The sequence below is a fragment of the Opisthocomus hoazin genome, chromosome 13 (assembly GCF_030867145.1).
Source record: "Opisthocomus hoazin isolate bOpiHoa1 chromosome 13, bOpiHoa1.hap1, whole genome shotgun sequence".
NCBI classification, from domain to species: domain Eukaryota; kingdom Metazoa; phylum Chordata; class Aves; order Opisthocomiformes; family Opisthocomidae; genus Opisthocomus; species Opisthocomus hoazin.
In genome coordinates this window covers 15,024,824-15,043,994 of record NC_134426.1, presented here as the reverse complement: position 1 = coordinate 15,043,994, position 19,171 = coordinate 15,024,824, and the positions used below count along the sequence as shown (strand labels likewise).

The window sequence follows — 19,171 nt, the reverse complement described above, 5'->3', positions numbered from 1 at the left end:
AATTTCTGCTGTGATGCATAAGAAAGAGAGAACGCGAAGTACATGACATTGCAAGTAGCTGTAGTTTAATTTCTTTTCTCACAAAAGCTAGAGGTTCAACAGCTGGCTTGGATCATTCTGTCCCTGTCCTAGTAGAGTGCAATCATCCTCTTCAATATGTATTTTAATGCTTTGTCACATCTACATTGAAATGCTAGTAAGTTCATGCAGGAAAACCTTCCAAAGACTTCCAGGGCAACTTTGAAAATGAAATTTTTGAGACTTAGTAAAATTTAGTAGAAGTTATATTTCTTTAGTAGGCTCTGAAATTTTTCTTAAGCCTACCTCTGAGTCTATCGCAGTGGCGTGTAGTTTAGTTTGTAAAAATACTCACTGAAAACCCTCTAGACACAAGTAAACAGACAGCAAAGATGGGTGCCAAAGTGGGCTGGGGTCAGCGTGTGGTGAGGAAGCTGTGGCATCTGTGACTCTGCTGCCTGCTGACTGTGCTCAGAGCTTAGTGGGAGCAGCAAGCCCTTCCTGGAAGCGAGGTAAATTCTCGCCAATCTGCTGTTAGCAATGTGTTTTCCCTCTGAGAGGTAACTGCTTCCTGCTGTTGCCTTCTGCAGAGTTCCAACTAGTAGGCTTAACCCCTAATTTGGGAAAGAATAACTGCTCTAGCAGTCACTGCGAAGCTGTCAGCACTTGCTTGGGATGGCATTTGCTGTGCTTTTTATATGAAACATTTGCCTTGTAGCCACTGTTCACTTTTACTGCATCTCAGAATTTCCTGTATTAAAAATGAAGAGAGGAGGCTTAATAACACTTAGCTTGGCTATGGAAAGCAGCTTACGAAGTTTCTGGTAGTAGTGCATCAGTTTATTAAGCAAGCAGGATGCAGGTAGTATGTTTAACTGTACTGTTCTCCAAGGGGAAAGAAGATCTGTTGCTGTATTCTGCAAAGATCAGTAACTCTCCCTTTTACAAAATCATGAAGCAAAGTTAATTGCCTCCTTTTGCCTCCTAATTTAGTTATTTAAATGTTCAGTGCAAACAGAAAAGATGAAAGAAAACTCAGAAGGACATCTGTCTGAGAACAAGATACTGATATAAATAGAGAGACTGGGAAAAGTAGCTGTGAGTCTGTTTCGTTTTCCACTTCAGGAAAACCAGTCAGAACAGGACTGTGCAGGAAAAGCACTGCCATAAGCTCTGGCTGAGGGAGAAACTGGGGCACAGCTCAGCACTGTTTGTTTTCATGTAGGTTTAGATAATAAAATGCAGAAGGCTGAAAGGGAGATTTGATTTACTATTGTTCAGAAACCACATTTTCTTAGGTCTGCAAGTTTCAGCTGTCCCTGCATTTTTGCTAGGGTTTTAGATTTTTGCTTTTCTTCACACATTTTTCCATCTGTATTTTCTGTTTGGGATGATAATAAAAGGTTTAGAAGTCTAGAAGAGGAGGAGAAAGCGAGTGGTTTGCATCAAGGAAGCAGAGTCTCTCATTTCATTCATTGCTTTTTTCATTGTTTGGCAGGTGGAAAGCACAGATTTACAGAGCTGAACTGGATCAGCTGAAGAAGTGGGGGAAGAGAAACAAAACAAGTACAGCACCACTGAAAAGAGCTGCAGCTTTATCTAGCAACATCACCACAGCAACCAGAAGATACAATTAAAAAACAAGGGCTAGAGCAGAGAAGGTGAAAGTGCAGCTCCTTACCTTTGGACAGAAGGCAGCAAAATAATTATGCAGAACAGACAAGAGTATTTGATGGATCTAGCCAAACAGTGGCAAAGGGAAGTGCCCCTTCATTAACAGGAATGTGCCACTGTTTATGCATTGGAAAGGGGAGTGCCATGAGATCTACTGAAGAGACTATTTCTGTGGTTGCATATCTACATGTGTTTGTACCCCTGCTGGGACTGAATTAGGTGGTACGGGCAACCTGGACCATCAGGTATTGGATAGCAACTTTTTTTTTCATTCAAGGTGTACCTGGCACGAGAGCTGAAAGACACCGCAGATCTTTTTCAGAGACACAAACAGTGAGACCATCTCCGACCTTTCCCTTCTGTAACTGCCTGCTATACCATGGGATGTCGGCAAAGCTCTGAGGAGAAAGAGGCAGCGCGGCGGTCCCGTAGGATTGACCGCCACCTGCGCTCTGAAAGTCAGCGACAACGAAGAGAGATTAAGCTCCTTCTCCTGGGTACCAGCAATTCTGGGAAGAGTACTATTGTAAAGCAGATGAAAATCATTCACAGCGGTGGCTTTAACTTGGAGGCCTGTAAGGAATACAAACCTCTGATTATCTATAATGCAATTGACTCCCTCACACGTATCATTCGGGCTCTAGCCACCCTTAAGATAGAATTTCACAATCCTGACAGAGCATATGATGCTGTGCAGCTTTTTGCCCTGACAGGCCCAGCTGAGAGCAAAGGCGAGATTACCCCTGAGCTTCTGGGAGTCATGAAACGGCTCTGGGCAGACCCCGGTGTGCAGGAGTGTTTTTGCCGCTCCAATGAGTACCACCTGGAGGATAATGCTGCATACTACTTAAACGACCTAGAAAGGATTGCAGCACTGGACTACATCCCTACGGTGGAAGATATTCTGCGGTCTCGGGACATGACCACAGGGATTGTAGAAAATAAGTTTACCTTCAAAGAGCTGACTTTCAAAATGGTGGATGTGGGTGGACAGAGATCTGAACGCAAAAAATGGATCCACTGTTTCGAGGGGGTTACAGCAATAATTTTCTGTGTGGAGCTGAGTGGATATGACTTGAAGCTGTATGAAGATAACCAAACAGTAAGTGCACCTTCTGCTCCTTATTCTTTTTCCTTCTCCTCCTTTCCCCCTCCCCAGTGTTTGGCTGTTTTTTCTCCCCACCTCCCTAGCCTCCCAAGGCAGTAATTCCTGAGTTCCCAGCCCCAAATGTCATTTCCTTCCCTTCACCCCCAACCTGTGGTAAAAAGCCAGAAGCTATGATTCCTTTATTTGGATAGTTTTCCTCCCTGGACAGGTTTGTTTGTTTATTTATTTAATGTTGCTTTTGCAAAATGGAGATGCTCCTCACATGACAGCAGATTATTTTTTTTTTTTTTTTGTGCCTTTTTGCTAAATGTTTACCTGGTTAAGTGTCTCCCTTTTTAAGTGATGTTTGGAGTAACAGTAGTGACATCTTGGTGTACAGGGATGGTGGATTTGGAGACCATGTTTTGGAAGTCCTGGGAAATTTTGAAGCTAAAATAGTAATAAGTAACAAATTTTCTCCCCATTTTTTTCCTCAGGATTTTCAATTGGAACTTGGGATGGAATTAATTTTTAAAGAAAAATAAAATATGGTTTCTAATTAGTATAGAACTTTTAAATTTAAAATTTTCTTTGACTGCTTTTGTTTCTATGGCTGATTTGACTTGTCCAAGGAGTAGTTATTCCTATTGAATTCTCTTTAATGCTATTAGCTTCTGGTTTTCACAGCACACAAATACGGTAACTATGGAAAAATATATGAACAGTTACGCATAGGCAATTTTGGGTTTGCTGTCACATTCAGGTTGCCTGCCTTAACCCTTATAGGGTTTCATTTGAACTTTTTTTGACAGCCTTGTGTTCTATCTATTCTATCATGTAATGGTTCCTCAACATGATGTATGTATGTTTGAAAACAGCTGCCTTTCAGGAAGAATTAAAATCTATGCTGTAAAATCAGGAGGTTAAGCTTAAAATGCTTCTACTTATACTCCTTTACATGTCTTCAGTTGCCTTACATTTAGAAGGCTTGTTCACTAATATCAGTTCCTGGGGTAGTCCAGAACACTGGAATGCTTGTTCTTTTACAGCAGGTGCATTCCATAAGTGTTGTTGGGGCAGAAATTGTTCCAAGAAATTTTTATACGATGTTCCAAATCTAACTGGATCTCGGTAAGCTTACAGACAGGGATCTTTTAGCCATGTCTAATGATCTGGTTTTGGCAGTCCTCTGTGGAAGAGGATTACTAATCAGTCTTAACTGTTGTTCTTTATGAAACACCCACCAACGCCCCATTTATGTGTAGTACACACATCTACATTCAGGTTTCTTTACAGAGAATCTTAAGTCAAATGTAGTATACTGCACATGTATGTGTAAGAGCTGTAGCATCTGTGTACCTCCTCTAGTCCTTGTATGGGTGTGACACCACTTTGTATGCAGCTGTCTATTTCCTCTTCCCTTTTTGCCCTCAAATAATAATTTCAAGAAACCCCTGAAAATCTCACAACTGATTACCAACTCATACAGACTTCTCTAAAATGATAAAGTGGGTGAACAGGTTGGGAGAAAGTGGAATTTCCTCCACAAATAGACTCAGCGGAAGGGGGTATTGAAGCTCTACGTAAGATGTCTGTTACAGTGCAGATCTCTGTTGTGAATTTTCTCTACCCTGAAAAGCTCCACTCCCCTGTTCTGGAGAAGGGGCCAACTGTGATCATCTTCACTGCTGTTTATTTTGTACTGGACTTGTGTAATGTCAACATAATTGCATACCTGTGGGTTTCTTCATTAAAAATTGTTTATTGAGAGCTCCTGTGATCTTTGAAGATGCCAAATACATGGTCGTCATTTTGATGACTGGGATAACTACAATGGTTTTAATGGCTAAATGTGAAAGCCTTCTGGAAATCATGGATGTTTTATATAACACGTGCCATTCATCAGATCCCTGAGGCAAGGTGAACTATATCAGTACCTAAAACAACTTCAGTGCCTTCTATCCAGCCTGCTGTTTATACAATATCAGTTACGATAGAATAATGGTACAGATGAAAATATTTTCAAGTGACCTAGGGGATTCCACAGTTCTCGTGATAGGAATTTATAGCAATCGAAGTGGGGAAACTCCATGAGATGGGAATGGTTAAAGAAAGGAATTCACAGGTGATAGTTCTGATGTATTTTCCAGAGTTTGTATCAGAGGTTGACAGACTTCACTGAGGAAGAGTGGACAAAGATGCTTATATTTCCTTCCAAGCCATATGAAAAATGGACAAACTAAGAAGAAATAAATATCAGACAAAACCTGTAGAGCAATACTTCCCAGAAATCTCACTCTTGGCTTTTTGGTTACTTGATTGGTTTTACTGCCATGCTGCTCAGTAAAGTTTTGTCTGTTCAAGTTCTGTGTTCTGCAACCAACTCCTTCCCTCCAAACCAGCATAAGACTAGATCATCACCGAAGAAAGTAAGCGAAACTATTCCCTTCACATCCCATGCGTGCTAGAAAGGGGTTCTTCACATATCACTTTATACAATCTCTTAACCGTTACTGGTACAGTGATGTGAAATTATTTCAGCTCAGTTGTACTTCTAATTCCTTTGTCAGTATTTCTGGTTGCTAATACAGTTTCTTTACAAGATTTTTTCTTGTTAGAAGGGAGCTAAGTGCTAAGTTTGAGAAGCAATTATACTTAGGTTTGAACCAAGACTACAAAATAATTTCCAAAAATACTCCCTTTGTTTTACAAGCTTGCCTTATATGGTTGAATCCCTTTTGCGTGCATTTTGTATAATTCTTTAAGGGGAAAGAAACTTATGGTCAAGAACATTCCCCTAATCTGGATTTTGATAAACTTTTCCAGAAATACTTGAATTTTACTGCAATTGAAATGCATATTATGAATACTAAATCTTTTACAAAGACTTCTCTTACTAGATGGCAGCTAAGTGACAAGTTTGAGAAGCAATTATACTAGGTCATGAGAAATATCAGACCAGAGAAATTTATTTTAAGAAACAAAAAACTTACTACCTAATTTTTAGTAGCTTTGAGTTTGTCTATGATCTTTCTGTCATGCCTCCATCATTGTGTTCATGTGTCTGAGGCTATTCTATGAGTACGGAATTCTCTCTTAAATGACTTTTGCAAAGATACATTTCTAATAACTGTCACTGGCACTGTCTGAATTATCCCTTTTCTGTTGGCATAGCTTATTATAATACTACCCTATTCTTATCTTCTGTAGTTATTTTACAGCTTATCCACTGCACTTCCATTTTCTTCTCTGTACTATGCTAACTGATTCACCATTCACTGTCCTACATGTGGACTTAGGCTTTGTTATCTGGAGATTCTTCTCTTGGCATTAGTGACTTCCTATTGTAACAGATTTCTGTTCCTGATTTTTGTTTAGTAACCTCCTCTTGACATGAGAAAAGCCCTAATTTTTTCTCTTAATTTTCAAAGACATCAGAAAAAACATATCTTATTTATATCTAGACCTGGACTGGGAGTTAGTTGGTTTCTTGCAATTCTTTAGACTTTTCTTGCCTTGCTTTTCAGATTTAAAAACCAAAAAGTACTAGCTCATGGATGTTGATTTTGATTCCAGTATGTAGAATCAAATGAAGTAACCCTCTGGGTTATTTCAGGGTGACATTGAAGCTCACTTTTACGTAGTGTTTTGACAGCCTGGAGAGGGCTAATCTCCTATGATCTCTTTTTATCCCTTTTCTACAATCTGATTTTCCTTGGTGCTACTGCATATAGAGGGTACTCAACACTGAAATTCAGACTTTGATCATTCCTCAGCTTCCATGCATATGCAACCACTATCCAAGTATTTGCACACCTATAAAATTAGATTCTGCAGGCGTGTTTTTATGATCTGTGGAGAAATTAGAAGACAGATGAAATATGTGAGAACGGTCATCTTCATGAAACTCCTACTTATGTGGCAAAAAGGAGAGGGACGGTAATAGCATTTCAGGGGGAACTTGACTGTAAAATCGTAAAGAACAGGTTACTTTTGGCCTATCATTCTTGGCTGTTACGCTTTATCCAAACATATATCCATAATTTTACTGTGTAGAGCATGGCATGTTCCAGGTGTGCTGAATACACAATACAGTGTTAGACAGGTCTGACAGCTAAACCATGAGAAGTTCTGACATTGGTAGATCACTTGAACTGCAACACTGAGACTGCCACTCATGGAAAAACCACTACAAATAATAGTGCTGCTGAGTCTAAAATGCTTCCTGGTGTAGTATCTATGGTGAAGAGAACTATTAAATAAAACTAGTCTACTGATAAACATAACTTACTGCTTGACAGAACACAGAAGAATCTGGCTGATTTATAAACTGTGAAAGTTGAGCAAATGATCTATATGAACATGAAAACTTCTGTGCTTCTTATTGACGGAAGTGGCTAAATCATAGAAATCATAGAAAGTTTTGGGTTGGAAGGGACCCCCAGAGGTCATCTAGTCCAACCCACCTGCAGCGAGCAGGGACACCGCTAACTAGATCAGGTTGCTCAGAGCCCTGTCCAACCTGGTCTTAAATGTTTCCAGGGATGGGGCCTCCACTACCTCTCTGGGCAACCCGTTCCAGTGTTTCACCACCCTCATTGTAAATTTCTTCCTTATATCCAGCCTAAACCTACCCTGCTTTAGTTTAAAACCATTACCCCTCGTCCTGTCACTGTTGTCTCTACTAAAAAGATTGTCCCCATCTTTCCTGTAGGCTCCCTTTAAGTACTGAAAGGCTGCAATCAGGTCTCCCCGCAGCCTTCTCTTCTCCAGGCTGAACAAGCCCAACTGTCTCAGCCTGTCCTCCTAGGAGAGGTGCTCCAGCCCTCGGATCATTTTTGTAGCCCTCCTTTGGACCCGCTCCAACAGTTCCATGTGTTTGTGCTGAGGGCTCCAGAGCTGAACACAGTACTCCAGGTGAGGTCTCACCAGAGCAGAGTAGAGGGGCAGAATCACCTCTCTCGACCTGCTGGCCACGCTTCTCTTGATGCAGCCCAGGACATGGTTGGCCCTCTGGGCTGCCAGCGCATATTGCCGGCTCATGTCCAGCCTTTCGTCTATCAGTACCCCCAAGCCCCTCTCAGCAGGGCTGCTCTCGATCCTTTCATCCCCCAGCCTGTATTGATACCGGGGATTACCCCGACCCAGGTGTAGGACCTTGCACTTGGCCTTGTTGAACCTCCTGAGGTTCACACAGGCCCACCTCTCCAGCTTGTCCAGGTCCCTCTGGATGGCATCCCGTCCTTCTGGTGTCTCAACCGTACCACTCAACTTGGTGTCCTCTGCAAGCTTGCTGAGGGTACACTTGATGTCGCTGTCCATGTCATTGATAAATATATTGAACAGCACTGGTCCCAGTACGGACCCTTGAGGGACTCCACTCGGCACTGGTCTCCATCCGGACATTGAGCCGTGGACCACTACCCTTTGGCTGCAACCATCCAACCAATTCCTTATCCACTGAACGGTCCACCCATCAAATCCATGGCTCTCCAATTTAGAGAGAAGGATGTTGTGGGGGACCGTGCCAAAGGCTTTACAAAAATCCAGATAGATGACATCCATTGGTTTTCCCTTGTCCATATATAAATGCTGTATATGAGCTCTGTCTCTACTGAAGATGTGTGGAAGTAATGATCGACAAATAAGGTAAAAATTGAGGGGAAAAAATGAGCTAGTTCTGCATACTGGTAGGTCCTGAATATAGCTAGCTCCTGAAATCTGTTCAGGGTGAGAGCATTGTAGTGATACCAATGAGCAGAAGGAAGAACAAAAATAATGCCCAAACTATCAGTTGCCTGGGTAATTCTTCCTTTGTATGTAATTTTAAGAGACAAAGTAAGTTAAGCTTTGTACTGCCTGGAAACAAATGAGAGAAGGGGAAGACAGAATATTTCTGGAGCTTTTGTCTTCCTCCTGCTACACTTTATTCTGGGTAACATCCCTTGCAGAGACAAAAATCACCTGAGTTAACAGTCTGTAGATCTGGCCAAACCAATATTTTGACTTGTCTGTTCAAAATATGTGGTATTTAGCTGCTTACTAAAGAGCAAGACAGTGAAAACTAATTCTTCTCTTTTTTTTTTCCCTTTACCTTGTGCCTTTTCCTTTGTCAGTGTCTATAACAATATTTTTCCTGCTTATCTAGGGTTATCTGCAAATGTGATCTGTGTCTGTTTTCATTTCCACAATGTCTTACACTTTTTTTTTTCTGCCTAACATGTAACAAATATAGCTTTATCTTTCCACGCACATAGTTAGTATGACTCAACTAGGTAACAGCTGCCTCTTCTTTTGACACAGTTGCAAAATTGGTTTGCACAATACCCTCGGAATGCTGTTGGTTTATTATAAGATTATTATTCCTGACTAGTACTCTGAGAAGGCTGCCTTAGTGTTTCATACCCCCATACTGATTTCTTCTCTGTTGTATGAAATAAATTACTTGTCTTGGTCTTCATGGTCCTTAGCAGCTGACTGACCTGTTCTATCTTTTATTACATGTTAAGAGGTCATCTCTGGCCTTTGATAATGTTAAATTATCAAGTGAACATTTCTTTTGCTTTCTTACGTGTTGAATCTTGCACTTAGGGGGAATTGTCTGCTAATGTCTAAGTGTCTCATCTTTATTTAAATTTCTCCTTAAAGTAGTATGTGCTAGGGAATGTTAAATACTCTCTACTCTCTCATGTTAGTAGTCCTGCCTCTCATCCTGAACAGAAGTTTTGCAGTTTCTTTGCAAGTCTCCCTATCTGTCTATCTGTCTGCACTCAATTTTGTGTTTCATACCTGCTATATGTTCTGATGGACAGTTTTCTTCTACAGTGTATATCTGCAACAGGGTTCTAGACCACTAGAAAGATTCTTCAAAGATACAGTAATAAAGTAAATAATGAAATGAGTTAAACATGAATGTATGATGGAGAATTCCTGAGGTCAGTAGCTGCAACAAATTCACATGGTGCAGGAGATGCTAAGCAAAGGTTGTCACACCTGCTTTTTCTAAAAATGACACAAGTTCAATAATTTTATAAATATGAATGTTAAAGGAAAACTACTTGCAGGTAACTTAAGGTTTAGATAATTTTTATTCTCTTTCTTACAGCCATTGCAAGTGAATGCAGAAATAACATTTTAGGCTTTTTTGAGGCTGTTTTTTTAGTATAGCTTCTTGTTAAAAGGAAGATGCAGATGAAAAAGACAAAACACTGCAGCAAACAGTTCAGAATGCAGTGGGGCCTCATGCAAAACAAATCATTGGCATCATAATGGAACCTCCCAATTATCTAAAGATAATTTACCTGGAAAACCCTCTGTTATATAGTAATTGTATGAATTTGGAACAGAAATACTGTTTCTGCCAGGAAATTTGTTATCAAATAAACAAAATTTTAAAGTTTTTTTGCCTTTTTTTTTTTTTTTTTTCCTGAAATCGAGTACTTAAGGCGCTTATTTGCCTTTCCTGATACTTTAGCTTTTGGAGAGTACAGTGTATTAAAACTCCTTTCTGGAATGCAGCTGTCTTCCTGCAATACTAGTATTAACAGTCGCAACAGAGGACAAATTATGATACGTTACACATAGCCCTTTTAGCACCTGCTAGTATCAGTGGTAAAACATATCGTCAGACATCTTTCTGATAAAGTAAGCCACATGGGAATCTGAGAAAAAGATTGACCTAAACCATTCACATGCTGTTGTGTTTTATGAAGCCTTTTCATTTCAAAATATTTCATAGCGACCTTTGTGTGGGAGCAAAGCCTAGATGACTTCAGCATTCATGTGTGCAATCTTTCAGCACTGCACATGGAATTCTAGCCTTCCCTTTTTTCACTTAAGAAAGTAATATTTATATTCCCTTACCAACGTTTAATTTTATTTAGTTATATATCAAGATTTCGGCCTGAAGGATTGTATCCAAGCATACATCTTCTAAAATATGTAAATAAGAGTAAAATAATGAATACATGTAAAAGAGAATGATCAATCAACTCCAAATTTCCAATTATTTTTACTATATGTTATTTCATGTCTGAAGGTTTATTTTCGATTACTTTGTTCCCTTTAATTGTATACTTCTGATATGGATATTCCCACACAGAATACATGGGACAGCAATTTTTTATACTTTGGACATGTTGCCGTACTCTGAACTTTATGTTCCATGTAACTTCAGATACTAACAGTAACTTTATACATAAACTATTCTGGCTATATGTTTACTAAATTACTGCTTTTAATTAAAAAAAAAAAACTCACAAATATAATAATATATTACACTGTGAAATACAAAAACCATACTTGTTCTAATGACATGGTTTGATTGGATGAAGATGCCAGTGTCAGACTGCAAAAGCTTATATATTTAATGTTGGTAGACTAATTCTGAAGACAAAGCTGTATTTAAACCTGAAGTTAAATAAGTATTTTTATCACTATAGAGCAGTGGGCTTAATTCAAATAAATTCAGAGACATAACCATAGGAAGACTTTTACCTATTTCATAAAAATATGACATGAAAGTAATGCTGTATTACTGCAGCATTCCTGTAATGGACCTGCTGAGTAGTATTCATCTACTTTGGTATCTAATGTTGGTTGTCAGACTTGCGTCTGAATTAGATGACTAAATTTCCCTGTGTATCTAGGTAACTGCATGGGATGGCTCAAATCCCCCTACGACAAATGCCTGGAAGATGATACAACTATTTTTTTTGGTCTCTGTGACTGCCTGTGTTCAAAACTCCTAGACTAGGTCAGGTAGTTTACTGTGATTTTTAAATTAATTCAGAGCATGATGGTACAGAAGTAAATAAAATATTAAGACATCAGGAGTGGCAGAATACTCTTAAACATCCGGTAAGCTTCAGGTTCAGAATAGTCTTTAGGCAGAGAGATATGGGTACTGACATAGAAATAAACAGAACTTAAGTAAAAGTCTCAATTATTTAGTAATGCTACCATCTCCTAAACTGTAAAAGGAGAAAAAAAAAAACCCACCAAACAAGCTAAACCTAATTCCAGTAATGCCTATCAATCTAGCGTGTAGGTGAAACTTGCTTTCTAATTACAGGGTTAAAGTAGCCACTAGAGTAGTGTATACGGACACAAGACACCTGTCCAGCGCTTGGGTAATTGTAATGAGTCAGTAGCAAAGCCACTGACATTGTTCAGTTAACTGGTCAATATGTGCAGAAAACATCTCCTACCCATATCAGTTTCAGGGGCAGAGTAGTTTATTGTATAAAATGGATAGCATCTATTTGATAAAGAATCAATTTGTGAAGGAAAGGAACTGAATTTCTCAGCCTCTCTCAGCTGGGTTGGAAAGTCATGATCCTCTTCTCAAATATATTGTCACAGAAAAGATAGAAGTGAAATTAGAGCGCTGCTCTAACAAGGCAAATACAGGAGTTAGAAGGGGAATACACCAGAGCAATAAAAGTTTCTACCAGAGCCAATTGCCATCTTTATGTAAAACTCTCAAGATGGCTTTATTGAAAATCGCTTGCTTAAAAGCAAATTCTTCATTTGTACTTGTAAAACCTCTTGAACACTGAGGAATGCCACAGTTTTTTTAGGGCTGTGAGGCGTACATGATGAGCATAGCCTAGCCTCCTAGAGAACGTGCTTCTTGGACACTTAGAGGTTTAAACTTCAGAGGAACAACTGTCCATGGTACATCATTTGATGCACAGTTGAAAATAACTTTTTAAGAATCCTGGACTGAAATGAGACCATTACTGAACAATGTGATTAATTTACTGGATGCATGAGCTCTTTCCAGGTATTAACAACCAACTAACTTGCAAAAAATATTTTCTGTGCCTAGAGAAAACAATGACCACAACATGTATTAAGAGGGCATTTTATTATCAAAATTACATTTTTAAAAATACTACTAGTTCAAGTGATTTTTCAACTAATTTTCAAGAAATGGCTTGTAATCAGTGTTCTGTATAAATATTTTCCCAGGTAAAAATATGTGTATTTTCTAAAATTTCCTGCTACACAAAACATGTGGACATGTATTTCAAGCATGAATGCTCAGAAATATTTCTGCTGAGAAAAACTTAAGGTTATACTTCCCAAATTAAAGCAAAAAAACATGTGAATACAAAAAAAAAAAAAAGGGGAAGAAAAAATTCCATCTTGGTCTGGAAAAGCAGCTCCTATGGGTTATTTAAGTGACTGTGCTGAACAACAAAGTAGATAAAAGCTCCAAGAACTCTCTGTGGTGTGCCAGCCCCAGAGAGAGTAGTGGAGTCCAATTAGCTTTAAAAACTAAGAGATGCTGGAACAAAGAAGGAGAATCCTTACTGTTAATGCAGCTTCAAAGTGAGTTTTGGTGGTGGTGGATTTTTCAGAACTTTGTTCTATTATTACAAGTCCATATTTTAGGTGAATATATTCTTCTATAATTGCCCCTCCCCCCCCCCCCCCCCCCTCCATAATACAAGCATAGTTTGGTATACACCTGAGCTTTCTATACTGTTGGGATGGCAATCCAAAAACCCTCCATGATGTTAGAACACTTCTTCAGTGTGTATTTCCAATATATTTTTCAGTGTATCCAAAATCCTGACTGACTCATAAGACAGCTGGCTTTGTTTGATAACATAATAAATTCCCATTAGTTATGTTTTTTCACATGCCTTATTCCTAATGTGTGAATTTAAAAGGCACCCTAGTTTAGAAGAACAGAGACATCAGATGTAGTTCTTCCACATGTGAATGTAGAAAGATACTGCGTCCTGAAATGGAGACTGATAGAATTTTTCTGGTTGCTGTTATTTGGTAGTTAGGTCCTTACTGTTTAGAGAGCAAGAAAACAAAAGGTTGATTTGAAATTTTACTCCTGAAATGCTATAGCACTCATTGCTCCTGCTGGCTAATGAGTGAATCTCTCCTATAATGTTCACTTACTAAAGCTATCTAGTTTGGAAGTTGGTAACAGAAGAACTTGTAAAACATCTGACAAACTTTACCAAAGAAAATTGTGTGGCATGAAATGAGCAGACAGGAAGTGGTCTTGAATGCCAAAAGCCCTACAAGATTTGACAGGATGAGTAACAAAGAAAAATCAAAACAGTTAAATAGTACAGCAGGCAAGCTCACATATGAAATAAAAAAAATACTAAATACCTGTCTTTGAAAAGTATTACAAGGTGAATAGCAAATACGGAATTAACTGTCCTGAATGTATTACTATTTGTTTCATGTATACACAGGTCAAAAAAGTGGGAGAAACTAGTAACTTAGACTAGAATATGCAGACACATGAAAAAATACATACCAGGAATAAATACAGTTCTTACAAAGGAAAGTCATGCCTTCTAAAGTTGATAGCTTTGGGGCTGGGGTGGTTGGTTGCTGGTTTGGGGGGTGGGGTGGGGTGTTGTTTCATAAATGATACCAAAAGGTTGCTGTTCAGTCTGACCTACTACTGATATTTTCAGTGGAATTTTTACCGATATTTATTCTTCTATATTATGCTTTAACAGGAAATTTCCCTTTTTCTCATGCTGAAAATCTTTGGATAAACTTATCTTATATATCACTATTGTCCGTGGATGTGGTGCCTTGCATAAGGAATTGGGTTTTTTTCGCATCCATTTCTCTGCTTTTTATAGTTCTTTTTAATTCTGTTAATATGGAAGCATGAACATCCACTGTCTACCATGATTCTCGTGTGTACACTTTTGGAATTTTAGGTAGAAATCTCTTTCGTATTTTAGAGCAATAACTAACTTGATTTCATTTTATGGGTAGAAGAACAACAGAAATATGATTTATGACAAAAATAATTGGAAGAGATCTAAATATTACTAATAGGTAATCTTTGTTTTTAGGGAAATGTAATTAAATGAGGCTTTATGGGGACACTAACCTTAACACTAGGTCAAAACTTGTCAAAAGATATGTTCCTGGATACTTGATCAACTCTACTTAAGAAATAGAATTTTTCTAAACATTATTCTTGTGGTAGGATTAATAAGAGAATTATATCTATTCTTATAAAAATATACATATTTCCAATCTTTTCCTTTTTTATTATTTCTCTTCTATAGAATCGATATTCACGTTCTTGAAAATCTTTTAGATAAATATTTTCATCATTACTTAAATACTTGTGACTTTCTCAACGTTGCCTAATGTCTTCTGTTGACATTGCTATCGCCTTTAATAAAAGGTTAACATATTCTGCAGTATTGTAAAGTTGTTTTATTTTTTCAGTAGCACAGAAGCTTCTCACTTGCATAAAGCAAAGAGACTTCCTTGCAGTTAATTCATTCTCCTTTCTTTCGTGGCTCTCAGTGCAGCCTATAGTTATGTCTCAAGCCACACTGCCATCTTTTACTACTGTGTAAAGGTTCTATTGCATGTATAGTGCATTCTGGTCATGCCAGCTTTTCTTTTTCTTTTTTTTTTTTCTTTCCCCCTCCTGGTGGCAGCAGCCAGTCAGCATCCTTCCTCTCTTCTTACAGATGATAATTCTGGACTTACGCTGAAGGCCTTTACTGTGTATTTGTAGTAAGCCTTGTGTGTTCCCAGGATTGACTGGCTTTGCTGGACATCTGCAGCATAGGCATTCTCTTTGTGCACAGGGCCATGTCTGGACAGATGAGGTGAGACTAGAGGGTAAAGGAGAGTTCGAGGTAGTTGGCTGCTGCCACCTCCAGAAGGACTTAGGGCTGAGGGGCTGCAGGTCACAGAAATTATCTTGTCAGGTCAATACTGTCCGTGGACTGATCACTGAGTATTCTTACTCTGTGGAATGCTACAGGATTGTTTTTGGGCCTTCATTTCTGTTGATCATGTTCTCTTTTTTTTTTAATTTACTATTAACTCTGTCTACTGCCTTTTATACTAATATCCTAATATTATTGAGTGCTCCCTCAGTAAGTTTGCAGATGACACCAAGTTGGGTGGGAGTGTCGATCTGCTTGAGGGTAGGAGGGCTCTGCAGAGGGATCTGGACAGACTGGATCGATGGGCCGAGGCCAAATGGATGAGGTTCAACAAGGCCAAAGGCTGGGTTCTGCATTTCGGTCACAACAACCCCATGCAATGCTACAGGCTTGGGGAGGAGTGGCTGGAAAGCTGCCTGGTGGAAAAGGACCTTGGAGTGTTGGTTGACAGCCGGCTGAACATGAGCCAGCAGTGTGCCCAGGTGGCCAAGAAGGCCAACAGCATCCTGGCTTGTATCAGGAATAGTGTGGCCAGCAGGAGTAGGGAGGTGATGGTGCCCCCGTTACTTGGCACTGGTGAGGCCGCACCTGGAGTACTGTGTTCAGTTTTGGGCCCCTCGCTACAAGAAGGACATTGAGGGGCTGGAGCGTGTCCAGAGAAGGGCACCGTGGCTGGTGAGGGGTCTGGAGAACAAGTCTGATGAGGAGTGGCTGAGGGAGCTGGGGCTGTTTAGTCTGGAGGAGTCTGAGGGGGGGACCTTATCGCTCTCTACAACTGCCTGACAGAAGGTTGTAGTGAGGCAGGTGTTGGTCTCTTCTCCCAGGTAACTAGCGGTAGGACGAGAGGCAATGGCCTCAGGTTGCATCAGGGGTGGTTTAGGTTGGATATTAGGAAAAATTTCTTTACTGAAGGAGCGGTCAGGCATTGGAACAGGCTGCCCAGGGAAGTGGTGGAGTCACCATCCCTGGAGGTGTTTAAAAAACATGTAGATATGACACTTTGGGGTATGGTTTAGTAGGCATGGTGGTGTGTTGGGTTGATGGTTGGACTTGATGATCTTAGAGGTCTTTTCCAACCTATGACTCTATGATCCTTAAAGGATATTCATACTGATAATCTTTTATACTAAACACTTCAAATTCAACAACATGAATACAGTTAACATATTCATTGCTGTCTCTGGCTTTCAAAACCATTTGGTGGTTATACTATTAGAATATTCTAGCTGAATGGGATAGCATTAGTAAAAGGAGGCCATTCTAGTCCCCTGACAGAAACCTTACAACTGAAGAAAAACTATTTGTAATACATGCTTGAAAGGTGGTGGATTTTTTTAAGCTATAAAGTTTTGCTAGTGTAAATATTTGACCACTGAGACATACCTAGTAATATTCTCATAGGGGAAGTTTGAAGTGGCACTCAGTCTAGACTAAAACCTTTTCAAGTACAATTTTTCTGTATTCTTTTTTGCATTGAAAATGTTCTGTGGATGCAAAAGTCTTATCCCAAATTGAACATAATTTTCTTAAGTCTCCTTTGCAAGTATCATAAGTGGATCCCATCTCTGTCAATTCTGCAAAATCCCTGAATTGAATTACTTATATGAATAAAAAAATTTCAGCGACTTGGCATACAGTTGTAATCAATTCTAATTCTACTATATTGTTGTTTTTGTTGTGTCTGGTGTTTTATGGCATGTTTTAATGGAGTGTTGTCTGTGAGTATAGTTACTTTTTCTGTCATTAAGATATTAAATAAGCTTGGACATGAAACAGATCCCTGTAGAATCTGCCTATACATTGCATATATTTAGTAACTTGCATTTGTTGTTGCTGTTTTACTGCTCTTTCAGCCATTTTCAACAGGCAGAATAATCTTCACAGCCAGGAACTTATTTCTTTATGCCGGGTCTCCACATAACAAGGGAGGAAAAACAGCATAAAAACTGAAGAATTTGGAAGATAGGCATAAGGGTAAATATAATACCTGTAACACTTTAAAATGACTTGCCCAAAATAATGTAACACACTGGACACAGAAAGAAGGAAACACAGTTCACCAGATTCAAAGGTGTATGGGTAAAGCCAGCGTATACAGAATTCCTGCAAAGTCATCCCTAATAACAAATCAGTATATTATAGATGGTGTTACAAACTCCATCAGAGTCCAGGCACTAGTATTTGGCTGCCAGCAGGTGAGCTTCAGCATGCTGCCTCATCAGAAAACAATTCTGCCACATTATCCTACCCTGTTCAGCTAGCTCCTGTAGCTTACCGAACAGAGGTACTCCTTGGTCACCCAGGGGAATGTTCTGGGGATCCTGGGCACTGGCAGATTGTTCTGCTGTCCCTACTTTAAGTATTATCATATCTATAGAAATTATATACTACTGTATTGTTAGGAACTTTAAGACTATGTTTACACAAACCAGAGCTAAGATAAAAACAAATAGTTATTTGTAAAACTGGAAAATAGACAACACTGTTTGGAACATGCCTCAAACAGCGGTCAGCAACTAGGGCTAGCATTAACTAAGTTGGTTTCTTTCCTAATTTCAAGTTCTTCTGTCACCTAATCTTTATTATATACAATACAAAGTTTTGACTCTTCAAGAGAGATGACAGGTGGTTTATCAAAGATTACAATGTCATCACTTTTTTGTATATTCAGATGGTGCCACAAAATAAGAAGAACTTGCTCAAGCAAACAAGCTATCAAAACACAATGAGACAATATTATGAGCTCATATCTCAAATTTAAGAAACTGCTTAAGCTTTGGGCTCCGTGAAATTAAAAAAGGCTTTTCATTTTAGTGTCATGAATTCAAAGTAATATGCTAGGTTTTGATATAACAATGCACGGTAAGAAGAGCAACATTCTGGCAGTTGAATGCAAAGAATAGTAAGGAGTACTGCTAGCCAAGTAACCCAGAATATTGCAGCATATTTTTCAGAAGGTGTGTTTACTAAGACCTGCTTCACCTTGCAGTTGTTGACATGCATATAAGCCACTTGCATACTCATCCCCATTGTAGGCAGTACTGCAATTAAGCCAAGTAATAGGATGACTAGTGTTAGTCCTTTTGTTTGTGGTGTTAGTCCTTTTGTTTGTGTAACCTCAAAATTCCTTACATTTCTTATAGTATCATCACTTTTTTTGTTTGTTAGTGGTATTTCTACTTAGACGTTTCAAGAGTAGTTTCTCTTCAGCAGAAGTCAGGTGCTAGGAAGAGAAATCACGTGCAAGTAAAAATAATTTGATGCTTGCATTACATTCTGGCAGGTTTTTTAACTAAAAATAATGGCATCTAATACTGAGAACACTTAGGTAGCTGCCATTTTTCAGGCAGTGTGACAAGGCTTTTATGGAAAATTTAATTTCTTTAAAGATACTGTTAGATGTTTCAGTATCTTGTTGACTCATTATCATACAGTGTACACACCAGAAAGGGGTTTTGGAGTTGTAACAGATTGATCTACAAAAGTATCAACTCGATGTTCAGCAGTGGTCAAAAAAGCAAGCAACATTAGGAAAGGACTAAGGAAAAACTCAGAAAAAATGCAAAGCATGTCTGCTTTCAGAAGGCTATCTAAATTCTTGTTCTCCCATTTTGAAGAAAATATACTAGAATTAGAGCAAGCATGACCTAAAGCACAGAATATTTTCAATAAAAATAACAAATAATAGATGGGGCTTACA

General features: G+C 38.9%; 2 protein-coding genes across 6 annotated transcripts in view; one reads left to right on the top strand and one right to left on the bottom strand.

Moving 5' to 3' along the window:
* RSPH14 (radial spoke head 14 homolog) overlaps window positions 1-19,171 on the bottom strand; it is a 112,500-nt gene that overhangs the window by 46,154 nt on the left and 47,175 nt on the right. The window lies entirely within an intron of this gene.
* The window catches only part of GNAZ (G protein subunit alpha z), a 79,434-nt gene that overhangs the window by 23,450 nt on the left and 36,813 nt on the right, over window positions 1-19,171 (top strand). For all 4 annotated transcript variants that reach the window (XM_075435067.1, XM_075435065.1, XM_075435066.1 and 1 more), the window contains one exon: window positions 1,517-2,794. In XM_075435067.1, coding sequence (XP_075291182.1) covers window positions 2,072-2,794 — 723 coding nt within the window. In that variant the 5' untranslated portion in view covers window positions 1,517-2,071. The remainder of the gene's footprint in view (window positions 1-1,516; window positions 2,795-19,171) is intronic.